Source organism: Balaenoptera musculus, chromosome 4, assembly GCF_009873245.2.
Source record: "Balaenoptera musculus isolate JJ_BM4_2016_0621 chromosome 4, mBalMus1.pri.v3, whole genome shotgun sequence".
In the NCBI taxonomy this organism is placed as follows: Eukaryota; Metazoa; Chordata; class Mammalia; order Artiodactyla; family Balaenopteridae; genus Balaenoptera; species Balaenoptera musculus.
The window spans coordinates 35326603-35340494 of NC_045788.1; the positions used below are offsets into that span (position 1 = coordinate 35326603).

Sequence of the window (13892 nt, forward strand, 5' to 3'; positions counted from 1 at the left end):
CTTAACATTGTAAATCAACCATACTCCAATAAAAAAAAATTTTTTAATGGAAATAATGCAGAAGCATATTAAAATAAAAAGTAAAATTCAAAAAGTCTCAGTTTTATTTCACATTTTTAAATTACTAGTGAAGGATGAACATTTTTAATAGATCATTGACATTGTGCAATTTTTTTTATATGTTTCAAATGTGTTTTGCACATTTTTCTATTGGGGAGTCATCTTTTCCCTAAATAGTCTATGAGAGCACTTTCCATATTGAGGAAATTCACTATTTCTCTCTTTTGTATATTATAAATATTTTCTGAGTTTGTATTTGACATTCATTTTATGATGTTTGATATATTGGACCACATATAAAGTTTCAGGACATTAATATTTTCCTTTATGGTTTATGCCTCTTGATACATGATAATTTTAAAAAATTTCTTTCACATTATACCTATATGTAGCTTCAGGCTAGTTTAGAAAATTAAACCGGAAACGCATAATCATCTTCCAGGAGCAGATGTCACAGAACACTGGCTTCTGTTTTCCCCAACTAAAATTTACCGGTTGAATGTCAATATAACAAAAGGAGGGAAGAAACATATGCCCCTTAGCAAGTGACATCCACTATTGCTATTCAAATGGATTGGGTAAATTCCACTAGCACAAATGAATTTGAAGTCACTTTCTTTTAACATTTTAATTTCTCACACTGCTGTGCTTCTGAATATCTCTGTCAAAGGGCTTTCACATTCATCATTCCAATCAATTTTCAATCTGACATTGTGAGGTAAGAAAGGTAGGTATCGGGCTTCCCTGGTGGCGCAATGGTTGAGAATCTGCCTGCCAATGCAGGGGACACGGGTTCGAGCCCTGGTCTGGGAAGATCCCACATGCCGCGCAACAACTGGGCCCATGAGCCACAACTGCTGAGCCTGCGCGTCTGGAGCCTGTGCCCCGCAACAAGAGAGGCCGCGATAGTGAGAGGCCCGCGCACCGCGATGAAGAGTGGCCCCGCTTGCCGCAACTAGAGAAAGCCCTCGCACAGAAACGAAGACCCAACACAGCCAAAAATAAATAAATAAATAATTTTTAAAAATTTATTTAAAAAAAGAAAGGTAGGTATCAGCCCCCCTTTGTACAGATCAGGAAACCAAGGCTCAGAAACAATACTGATTGGCCTGCGCAAGATTCTCCAACGGATAAAGCTTGCAGGATATGAAACGTAGATTTTCTGTACCCCTGGTCTAAGGTTCTTTCCACTGTACTGGGAAGAGTTCTTCTGATGACAGTGCAGGAGTAGTTATAATTGCAGGAAAACAGGGAATAGAGATTTAGAAAGGGCATGTTCTCTGGGGAAAAATAATTCTTCTATTACCCCATTCTCATTTTCTGCCTATCTTAAGAGCTAACTTTGTTAATGGAGAATCTCTGCCTTTGCCAAATTATCAAACTAAAATAACTGATTTTGATAAAACATTTTGCTAACACTATCTGGCTTAATCCTTAAAGCAACAACAAAATATATAAAATCTGAATCTGTAATTCCTAAAATGTATGTGATTGTGGTAATGGGATAAAGTAAAATATTACCAGGTCTAGTGTCTTTTTTCTGACACCACCAACTCTCTGATTCTCCGACACTAAGTGGGTATCCAACAATGCAATTCAGTTATGACATTAACCATCTGGAGTTAGCATTAGACCCTACAGGGCTCAGTCCCACAGACTAACCCCACTTCAGATGCCAGCCGCAAATGAGGTGCTCAGGCTACCCCCACTTCTGCCTGGCCTACTACAAATTTGGGAGTTTTGGACATTACTTAAAACAGTAAAAATAGATTTTAATCAGTAACTATTGCAAAACGGAAAAAGAGAGCTCAGTATAGAACTGGCTTATTTTCGAATACAAGTGGGGATTTATAGCCAAGGAGCAAGGTAGGGGTCAGTGGAGGCATAAGAGGGGATTCTGGCTAACCCGACCTAACAGGATTCTTCCTGAAATGCAGGCCAGGGTGATCAAATATCACCCAGGGAATAGTGGTAGGCAAGGAACTTTATCAGATATTGAGGGCGATTAGATATCGAGGATGGAGATTCTGGTTAAACTGACTTAGGATTCTTGCTACAGCTGGACTCTTAAGGACAAGGCCAAAGGATGGAACCTTCGAAAAAATGGCTCAAAAGAGCCTGCTTAGAGTTTGTTTCATTAAGGAGAAAGTCTTTGTCAATTCCCACAACTCAGTTTCCAAGATTCGCTAGAATGACTCACAGAACTCAGAAAAGTGATTTACTTACTATTACTGGTTTATTATAAAGTATACAGCTCAGCCAAAATGAAAGAGATGCACAGGGTAAGGTATGAAGGAAGATATTTACCAATGAATTACTATATTGCTAGTTAAGAATTATGTCATAGTTAATAAGCATCTAGCTATATTATTACTATAAAGAAAACATTACCATGGTATCTGAAAGGAAACACATGAGTTAATTGTCACTACTCTGTGGAAAAATATGCATATTTAAGGTTAAAAATTGTATAAGTGTTCAATTTGTCACTCCCTCTTTAAAGATGCTGGAAACACATTTTAAATAACTCATAGATAAGATTTTTGTGGAATTGTGATATTTACCCCTCTATCCTAAATTTAAAGTATACCTACACCCAACTTCAAGAAAAACTCATGTATCTTTCACAAGTATTTTTAAGTAAACATTCAGTTTAACAGTCTAATGATACCTTTTGCTCCACCTTCAAAAACTGAGCCAGTTCTTCCACAGTTAGGTGATCTTTCTTGTCACTGTAGCTCAAAAGCAGCAAATAAAGGTCCCGTCTCAATGACATCATTTTGTAAAAAACACAGAACTCTTCAAATGTCAAAGTTCCCTGATTCTCATCTGTATCAGCTTCCTGAAAGAGGCATAGAAAATAACAAGGCAGTGTGAGAGTTTGAAATAGGAAATTCAGTAGCCGGAAATAATATTTACTATAAAAAAGGCTAATACACATTTCACAAATGGTAAACAAGTTCTTTTCAAGCACACATGGATCAATTTAAAAACTGACTATATATTAGGCCAAAAAAAGTTTCAAATTATAAAGAATCAACCTCATAAAAACTAATTTCTCTGATCACAGTAAATTTATAAAGCAACCAACAAAGCTTAAGAAAAACTGTGTCTGGAAAAAACACATTTCTAAATAGGAAATGAAACATACAGAAGTAAACGCACGCACCACATACAACTTGTGTGATGCAGTAGTTAGAGGGAAACTTGAAGTTTTCAATGTATAAGCAAGGTAGATTAAAATCAGAGAAGCTAATAATTCAACTCCAAACGCTAGAAAAAAGTTAAGCTAAAGAAAATAGAAGGAAATAAATTATAAACAAAAGCAGAAAGCAATGAAATAGAAAACAAGCAGATATAACATCAAAGGTGAGCAATTAAACCAAAAGCTGGTCTTTTGACAAAACTAATAAAAGAAATTTTGGACAAGACTAATCAAGAACAAAAGAGAGAAAATACATTTAATGAAAATTAAATACATGATGAAAATTAATACATGATGAAAATTCTAGTCTCTCATCAGCTTCTGAACTGTGATTCAATCAAATAATTTTTACCTATAATAGAATCTCTCTTAATTCTGCACAGGTAGCTTATTGCTCTTACAGCCATCAGCATCATTGGTACCTTTTCCTCCATAAAAGCCTGAAAAATCCATCTGGACTGATCGCTAGTTGAAATTATTTGTTCCTAGTAATTATTGAGCAAGGATCTTTCGCCACGTACCTGCCTTCGGATTGGCTGAATTTGTCATAAGACCATAAAACTGTTGGGGATATATAATGAGTAACCAATCCATTTACATGATCTCCTTTCTTTTAAGTGAACACAGTTGTAGCTGAGCAAAAACTGACAGGGACTGAATGGCATTTTGAAATTCATAGATGTTGTGACATACAGTCAGCTGGTATGTGGTTTTAAATACAGTTTTGAAAGTCAAAGTGTGTATAAAAATATACTTTTTTAAACTTTGCTAACTTTGGGTCAATTATGAGCAAACACTTAGACCAATATTTAAATCGTACACTGTTTCTTTGTGATGCTGTTGGTGTACCTTCTGTCATTTTAAAGGCAGAGACAGATTGGTCTACAGAATACCAACATTTTTGGTGTTTGAGGCTCTTGGTTGTAGAGTCTTTGCATCCAAAGAAAGTAGGTCTAATGTTCACATTTCTGCCATAACTTTGTTTCAAAATTATCTAACCCTGGATCGAGAGATGATACATTTTTCAAGACTTCCTTGGAAATGCCTAAACCATTAAGAACAGTAAAACTCTAAGGTTTAAGCAATAGCATCAAAGACTTCAAAAGAAGCTATCCATACCTTAAAAGATTATTTTTTTAAAAAACCAGTTGAATCTTGCACTGCAACAAAAAGGCAAAGAAAATTCCAGGAAGGCTTTAATGTCTTTACCAGCAATTCGTTAAAAAAAAAAAAGTTCCTTAAAATAACACTAAGATCTTTGTTTCCATCACTCCACCCTGAACACTCACAGAACTCTGCTACATGCAAGACCTATGATAGAAATATTCTACATACAATAGAAGCCCAGCTGCTTCTCTAGTCACTCCCGGCTTGAGAAGTCTTTCAGTCTTTAAATCCAAGGTCATAAAAAGAGACCTTAATGTTTTCTTAAAACTTCTCTAAAGCATTAACTTTGAACTTACAAGACTTTTGACATAAACATTTCCCGGTTTACCCTCTAAAATACTTAGTGTATTAGAGATAAAATGTGTCTGAAGGAGGAAAAAATATAGGAGTAAAAATAGTTCAATATCTTATGTTACTTCTCTATCTTATTTCCAAAAAGTACCCCCCAAATCATTATTTTTGTAGGTATAGATTTTGCCCTCCTATTTAAGCATGGCCTCTCTGATTTAATCAGAGCTATCTCTCCAGTACTATGAATATCTCCTATGGAAAGGAACGCATGGGGAGGTGGGGCTCAAAACAGAACAAAAGTAAGGTGTCACAGGGAGTGCCAAGAACATGGCAAATCTTTCCATATACTTTAAAGACAATTCACTCTGTGACAACTCATTTCCCCTCCAAAGTCCCTCATTCTACCTCTGGTTCCTTTTATAGACTATCTCATTCCTTCCTCTTCTTTCCTTTCTCTTCAGTGCAATGGGACCAAGTTCCCCCAGTGCAAACCATCTCCAGCTTCCAAGGACAAGACCACAGGACCTGTGACCGTAAGAGGTCACAGATCGAAGCCATCCTCCATCTTCCATTCATTGTTGCAACTCACCCCTCATGCTGTTTCTGCCCTTACCATCTCTGATAACACGAGGTTAGAAAACAAAGGAAGCACAAAACATTAAACATCATAAAATATAACCCTTATACTTAATTTTACACATTAAAAATATCACCTACCTAGTCACTTAGAAAATCACTGCAAAACATGGATTATACATATGACTTATCTCCAAATAAGAGCATTTCCTAAATTAGTAGTCTACTAATTACTAATAATCTAGTCTTTGCACCAACTTTAACTTAACAGAACTCACTTTTGCACCTTAGGTGGAAGACTGAGTACAATACCAGCTGGGGGGCACAGAATAAGTTTGGGCCCATGGATATTCCTCCAGAACTTACCAACAGGGAAAGAGCATCTCATCTAACACCAACAAGCAGTGGAGTGAACTTCTGGAGGGCTCCCTAAATGGTAGAAGTGATACAGCACTTCTAAGCCTCATGGATTCTAAATCTTAAACTCTTCTGTAACAAAATAGAGGGCTCTTGAAGATTTCGACACGTGCTACTTTGCCACGTTACTCAGTCTTTATTCTGATCCTCACAACAGACCATGAGGTTGGTAGATGAGATCTTATCATCCTCTCCAAGTGACTTGATCCCATTTACCCCATTATTTAAGTGTCAGGTAAAATGCTTAGAATTACTCTCTGAAAATGGCAACAACAACAACAAAGCACTTTAGGAAGCGAAACTGTGGATGCACGTTAAGTTTAGGAAGTTTTCCTTGATGAAATAAAATGCCTCTGTCTTCAAAGAAAAACAAAACAATACAGAGTAGTAATATTAGCTTCCAACAAGACAAAATAGCCTTTTGAAATACCTCAGTATATCGATAACCTCCAACGTGTATTTTACATAAGGCAATCCAATTGTGAAAATATACCTGAAACATTTGTCTGACTTTTCTTCGGGGCAGATTGACATTTAGTTTGTGCATCAATTGGTGTATCTCTTCAATGTTCAATAAGCCATCACCATTCTTATCAGCTTCCTCAAAGGTCTGCTTCACCCACTTGCAGAAAGGTCAAGAAAAACACTTGCATTTTCATCAAAATAAAAACTGCTTTCACAGAATACTCACAAGGACATTTATCATTAACACCAAACTTGAGAAGAAATTCTTTTGAGGAGGACCTGCAATCCACAGGCTTTTAGTGAGCTACTAACAGTGACAACAACAAAAGGAACTGGGGGAAGGAGACCACATATAGGTGATTCCCTTCACTGGGAAATGAGAGTCAAACCATATTAGTCTGGGAGCTTCTTTAACATTTTATCCAAACTGTTAAAGCATCTCTATGATGTGATGAGACCCCATGTATACCAAATTTAGGCCTTATCTTCTCCATCTATGACCTTTCATCCAGTATTTTTTTTTTTTTTACCTTCACAATACCCCTACACAACATGATCTTTTCAATTCCCTTTTCTCAGTCCCACTCTTACATTTAGAAGCTTAGACCATCTCATTCAATCTCCTCATTGTTCAGATGAGGATATAAAACTAGAAGAGAGGGAGAAATTTGGTAAGAATTAGTAAGAGAACCAGGTCTCAACCCCAGGTCTCCTCCCACTTGGTCTAGCACTGTTTTCTCCTGCACAGAAAGCCTGTCTCTACACTGCTCCTCTTCCTATGACTAGCTTTGACAATTCTTACCTAATATCCCCAACTTCTAAATCAAGGGCATTAATAGGAACTGCAAGCCTGATATAATAGAGGTTGCTTCAAAGCTCAGGTATGATACTAGGTGCCTGAGGCTATGAGTTTAGATACAAAGGATTTACATCATGTGAACTGAGATTTTAAAAGGCCCCCAAGAGGATGAGTCTTGGGTCGTTTTACATAGTGAGGAAGCAGAATAACTGGTAACAAATGGATGAGTTTAAAATTCCCAGTTAAGTTTTAGCAGAGGGCTTTTTAAAAATGTATGATTCACAGTTGTTAGGGGGTAGATAACAGAAGGTGGGAATGGTATGTATATTTAGAAAACCAAATTGAGCTTCAAAATTCAAAGGGTAATGAAGAGGAAAAGAATGAAGATGATGGAAGAAAAACAGAATCAAAGTAAGGGAAAGACTTAGGTTTACATCTAAGAAATGGGAGAATGGGAGTAGGTCAAAGGAAAGTGTCAAAGAATAACATTTGCTTATCAAACAGGTGACATCAAACTGAAAATTTTTCATTTAAGACAAAATATTAACTAACCTCCCAGTAGTAACTCAGAACACTTATACTTCTTAGGTGATTCAAACTATGATTATAGGAGATTATACCTTAGAAAGTAAAAACTGGAAAATTAGTCTTATTTCTCCTAAAGTTAAATAGAAGTGATTTTTCAATCGTAAATATCTGTTTCACATTTTGTTCCCTTTATAACATTTGAATATAACCAGCCCAGTTCTTTCAAATTCAATTGTTCCTCATAGAGTTCAGGCAGGACCTCATTATATATGATACCTGGAAATTAAAGGATGACCCAGGACCAGGGGAAAAATAACTGAAGAATCAAAAGAGTGAAACATTTGGGCCAATTACTAGTAAGTACCTGAATCTCATTTTTTTCTGTTTTCTGGGAATACAGCACCCATTGCATGAGCTCTATTTCCTTTGACTGTGAACACTGCTCTGTGCCCCACAAAATATTTGGCCAGAGTTCAAAGAAATGAATAAATGAGTCCAAGGATGGCAGCATTTTCATCCTTTTATTCTATACTTCTTTATCAAAGCATCTCAAAGACTTCTCCAGAGAAGAAGCAGGTACAAGCAGACACTAAGCATGAATATTCTGCAGAAGCAAACCCTTTTGGGTGAGTCTGTGTCTGCAAGGCCTTCAGCGTCAACACACAAGCTGGCCTTGACAATTGGTTTAGGGGATCTGGGATTGGTAAGACAGAAACAGAGGCCAACTCAGACCAAGAAATATACACTACTTCTGATTCCATGCTGACCTGGCCCTGTGACAGTGGGTCACTTACATCACCTCTTGGGGCTTCCATTTCTTCATGTATAGACTCAGACCAATAAATATACACTACTTCTGATTCCATGCTGACCTGGCCCTGTGACAGTGGGTCACTTACGTCACCTCTTGGGGCTTCCATTTCTTCATGTATAATGTCAGTGAGCACAACTAGATGACCTTGAAGCCCCTTCCAACTGTAAGATTCTATGAAAGCAAATACCATTCTCTCTCAGTAACAGTACACATGGTATAAGATATAATTGCAGGTAAAAGTATTCTGATACCTCAAAGTTGTTGTTCATAATTAAGACATGAGTGCCCAAGAAAACCCTGAATTAATGATTCATAGCCAATACATGATAAATTTAAGAAAAGAAATAGTAATTCTGCCAAGAAAAACTAGGAGAGTAAAAACTGAATGAAAAGTTATGGCCTAGTATTGTTTAATCAAAAAACTTTAGGAGAATGTAAAGCATTGAACGGTATTATTTAGTGCAGGGGTGGGCAAACTTTTTCTGAAGAGGGCCTGATAATAAACATTTTAGGTTTTGCAGGCCATTTGGTCTCAATTGCAACTACTCTACTATGCCATTGTTACACAGAAGCTACCATAGACAATACATAAATTAATTGGCATAAAATTTCATGTGTCACAAAAATTTATACTTCTTTTGACTTTTTCAATCATTGAAAACCCATTGTTAGCTCAGGAGCCCATATAAAAAGGTGGTGGGTCAGATTTACCTACAGGCTGCAGTTTGCAGGACCCCTGATTTATAGGGAAGGTGTAAGGCTTCAGTTTACAACACCCATAAAGTCTTCTACAGGTAATAATTTCCCAAGTGGCATCAAGAGGTAAGGTGGGGGCATCAAGGAGGAGAATGATCTGATGGAGGAATATGCCAGCATCATCATCTTTGCATGCTGGGACCATCGACTTTTCAGACATCAATCTATCTGAACAGAAAAAGCAAAAGATTTGCCAATCCTTATCTCTCTTTAGCAGTAACAACAGCAGCTACTATTTATAAAATGCTTAATATGAGCTGGACAGTGTTCAAAGCACTTTGTGTATAATCAACTCATTTGATGGTCACACAATGACATAGGGCGGGCACCATCATTATCATCATCACCATGTTACAGATAAAGACTCTGAAGTAAAAGAGTTTAAGTAAGTCCCCCAAAGTTACACAGTACACGTCAGAGCTGGGGCTGGACCCAGACAGGGCAGCACTGTCTCGCTCCTTAACCACAAGACTGTATTGCTTCTGATAGACACGAGTACTTCATCTACCTCCATTCAACATGGCCACACTGCAGAAATAACTTGAATTTCACTTTACACTGGATGGATTTTTTTCATACAACTATTTAAGATTCATTATTCTAATTATTCATTCACAGTTGAAATTTTCAGGCCTAACTGAAATGTAATGATAATGAACATATCAGCTCTGTTCTCCTCAATTAATGTTATTAAATTTACATCCAATCAAGGATGTCATTCTGATTTTAAGACATTATCTAAACCCCTATCCAATTCTGACAAATCTGTATGAGAATGGTTCTCTGACTCAGTATAATATTCCCTATTTTTGACATCAGCTTCCTCTTCATTATTCATTAATTTCCTGTTTCCTTTTCTTTCCTCACTGACATAAGCATCAACTCTTCAATATTTCTTATAAAATTGTTCCTCTGTGGGGTTCTGGGGTACACTCGCTTTCCAGATAGCATATTTTCAGAGTATAGAATTCCTCAACTGTCAGTCTGATTAATTCAAATATGAAAACTTTCTACTGCCAGTAAACATGGACAAACAAATCACGTTCAAAATACTATTCACCTAAGCTGGTAAAAATTCAAACTAGAGTATTATAACTTTAGGACATTAAATGTAATCCCCAAGGTAACCACAAAGAAAACAGCTATAGAATTTATATAAATGGTATTTAAATATTTAAAAAAAAAAAAAAAAAAGAAGACAGTAATGCAAGAAATAAGAGACCAAAAAAGCTATAAGGCATAAAGAAAACAAATAGCACAATAACAGATATTAATCCTTATCAATAATTATTTTAATGTAAATGAATTAAACTCCCCAATCAAAAGGTAGATTGACAGAATAGATAAAAACTCATGACCCTACTCTATGCTGTCTAAAAGAGACTCACTTGAGATCCAAAAACGCAAACAGGTTGAAAATGAAAGGATGGAAAAAGATACTCCATGCAAATCATAACAAAAAGAGAGCTGGGGTGGCTATACTAACACCAAACAATAGACTTTAAATCAAAAAAAGGCTGTAAGAGACAAAGAAGGATATTATGTATTAATAGAATTCTCAATACAGCAAGATATAACAGTTATAGACATTTATGCATCTAATGACAGATCATCAAAATATATAAGGCAAAAACAGTGAAAATTGTAGAGAGAAATAATTCTACAATAATACTTGGAGACTTCAGTACCCCACTCACAATAGTGGATAGAACAACTAGACAGAACTAAGGAAATAAAGAATTTAAACAACACAATAAACCAACTAGATCTAACAGACATATACAGACACTCTACCCAACAATAACAGCATATACAGTCTTCTCAAGTGCACATGGGACATTTTCAGAATAGATCACATTTGAGGGCAGCAATTAAGTCTCAATAGATTTAAAAAGACAGATAGCAGAAAGAAGGAAATAAGAAAGATGAGAACAGATATGAAGTAGAAAAACAACTGAGAAAAATCAATGAAACCAGAAGTAGTTTTATCAAAAAGATCAATAAAATTGACAAACCTTTTGTTAGATGGACGAAGAGAAAAAAAGACTCAAAGTACTAAAATCAGAAGTGAAAGTGGGGACATTACTACTGATTCTACAGAAACATAAAGGACCATAAGATACTACTATAAAAAATTATACACCAAAAAATTGAATAACCTAGATGAAATGGACAAATTCCTAGAAATATAAAACCTACCAAGACTATATCACAAATAGAAAATCTGAATAGATCTATAACTAAGAAGAAGATTGAATCAGTAATCAAAAATCTCTCAACAAAGAAAATCCCTGGACTTGATGGTTTCACTGGTGAATTCTATCAAATATTTAAAGAACAAATACCAAAATCCTCAAATTTTTCCAGAAAAAATTAAAGTGGAGGGAACACTTCCTAACTCATTCTATGAGGTCACCAAAGGCAGACAAAGACACTACAAGATAACTACAGACCATTATCTCTTATTTACACTGATGCAAAAATCCTCAACAATATATAGTTGATCCTTGAACACCAGGGGTTTGAATTGCGTGGGTCCACTTATATGGGAAATTTTTTTCAATAAATAAGTACTACAGTACTACACAATCTGCAGCTGGTTGAATCCACAGATACAGAACCTCAGATACGGAGGGCCAACTATAAAGTTATACTCAGATTTTCAACTGCTCAGGAGGTCTGCACCCCAACTCCTGCATTGTTCAAGGGTCAGCTGTACTAGCAGTACAATTCAGCAGCATATTAAAAGGATTATACACCATGACCAAGTGGGATTTAGTCCTGGAATACAAGGATGGTTCAACATATAAGAATTGATCAAAGTAATATGCTGCATCAACATAATGAAGAGAAAAACCACAATCATCTCAATTGATGCAGAAAAAGCATCTGACAAAATTCAACACCCTTTCACGATAAAAACACTCAACAAAATAGAAACAGAAGAAAACTACCTCAATATAATAAAAGCAATATATGAAAAAACCACAGCAAATATTATATTCAATAGTTAGAGACTGAAAGCTTTTTCTCTAAGATCAGGAACAAGGCAAGGATGCCTGCCTTCACCACTTCTTCTCAGCATAGTACTAGAAGTTCTAGCCAGAGCAACTAGGCAAGAAAAAGAAATAAAAGCCATCCAAATCTGAAAGGAAGAAGTATAATTATCTGTTTGCAGATGATATGATCTTACATGTAGAAAACCTTAAAGACTTGCAGAAGAGTAGAGCAATACCACACTTCTCCCTAATTTCTTTTACTTTGAAAAAGTTATTTTTCATAAAAATACATTAACATGTAATAGTTTATTATAATTTTTAGTGAGATATTTTTGAAATTCTCAGCTTTAATGTCTTATATGACAAATATCAATAGATTGAACCCACATAAAAACTCTTTGGAGTCTTCAGTTTTTAAAAATGCAAAAAGGGTCCTGAGATCAAAATCCAATTATGTTAATTTCTCTTGTCAGAGGTTGGTTTAGGAATGGGCCTGTAATAGCATTTCTGGCCATTGATGAGAGGTAGTCTTGTGTGGAGCTCCTGGGAAGTTTTTCTTTGCTCTTAAAAAAAAAAAGGCGGGGGGTGGTTATGAGAAGAAACTTTGTTCCCTCTGGGCAGGACTTCTCTGTGTTTAGAGCTGCTGCACTTCTCTTTGACCAAAGGGTAGTCAGCTTAAGGACCAAGCCAACATGCTGAGAATGGCAGAACCTAGGTCTCTAATGACATTACTGAGCCACTGAATTAACTAACCCTGGAACCGCTCTATCTCAGATCTCTTGTTCATGAGAAAATGAATATTCTTTATTGTTTGAGGCACTGTTAGTATGGTTCTGTGGCTTGCACCGGAGAGCATTCTCAATGATTCAGTATTTGTTTTTTATCAAATGTAAAGGAGTTAGGAACCAAACTAGCAGGAAAAAGCACAGAAAGTTAATTCCTATGTTTATGTTTTGTTCATTTATGAATCCCAGTTGCATTTATCTGCATGCTGTGAATACTGATGAAAACATCATGGCTCATCAGCTTAGACCTTTACACTGTCAACATCCTTTCAGGGGCTGAATATTTCCAGTCTGCTCCAGCAATGCCCTTGGTGAGGGATTATAGCTAGAGCAGCACAAATTTACCACCACTCTGGGAAAAAATTAGGGTGCACATTCCAGTGACACCCAAGGAAGGAAGTGGTACTATTTCCTACATGGAGAGGGGGAACATGTATTCTTAAGACCATTCAAAATGTGAGGAAGGGAACCAAAGCGGTCAACGAGCCTAACACCCTCACTTTACAGATAAGGAAACTGAGGCCAGAAAGGCCATACATGTCACAAATTGTGAAAGTAAATCCAGTCTCCTCAGAAGTCTGCACCTCAGTTCACGCAAGCTTAGGTTTCTACATGTTCTATGCATTCATTTACTTGGGGTGGGAGTGAGGAGGGGACAGAAAGGTACTAAGGGTAAAGAAAAAAACAGCAATGGGGGGCTTCCCTGGTGGCACAGTCGTTAAGAATCCACCTGCCAATGCAGGGGACACGGGTTTGAGTCCTGGTCTGGGAAGATCCCACATGCCGCGGAGCAACTGAGCCTGTGCGCCACAACTACTGAGTCTGCGCTCTAGAACCTGGGAGCCACAACTACTGAAGCCCGTGCACCTAGAGCCCATGCTCTGCAACAAGAGAAGCCACCGCAATGAGAAGCCCGCACAGCACAACAAAGAGTAGCCCCCCACTCGCTGCAACTAGAGAAAGCCTGCACGCAGCAACAAAGACACAATGCAACCAAAAATAAATAAATAAAAATTATTAAATTAAATTT

The 13892-nt window shown here is 36.7% G+C and overlaps 1 protein-coding gene across 2 annotated transcripts in view; it reads right to left on the reverse strand.

Annotated features, from left to right (window-relative positions):
- Positions 1 to 13892, reverse strand: part of PLCH1 (phospholipase C eta 1) — a 235018-nt gene that overhangs the window by 89120 nt on the left and 132006 nt on the right. For both annotated transcript variants that reach the window (XM_036851808.1, XM_036851807.1), the window contains 2 exons: positions 6210 to 6339; positions 2732 to 2902 (listed from right to left, as the gene is read on the reverse strand). In XM_036851808.1, the coding sequence (XP_036707703.1) occupies positions 2732 to 2902; positions 6210 to 6339 (301 nt within the window). The remainder of the gene's footprint in view (positions 1 to 2731; positions 2903 to 6209; positions 6340 to 13892) is intronic.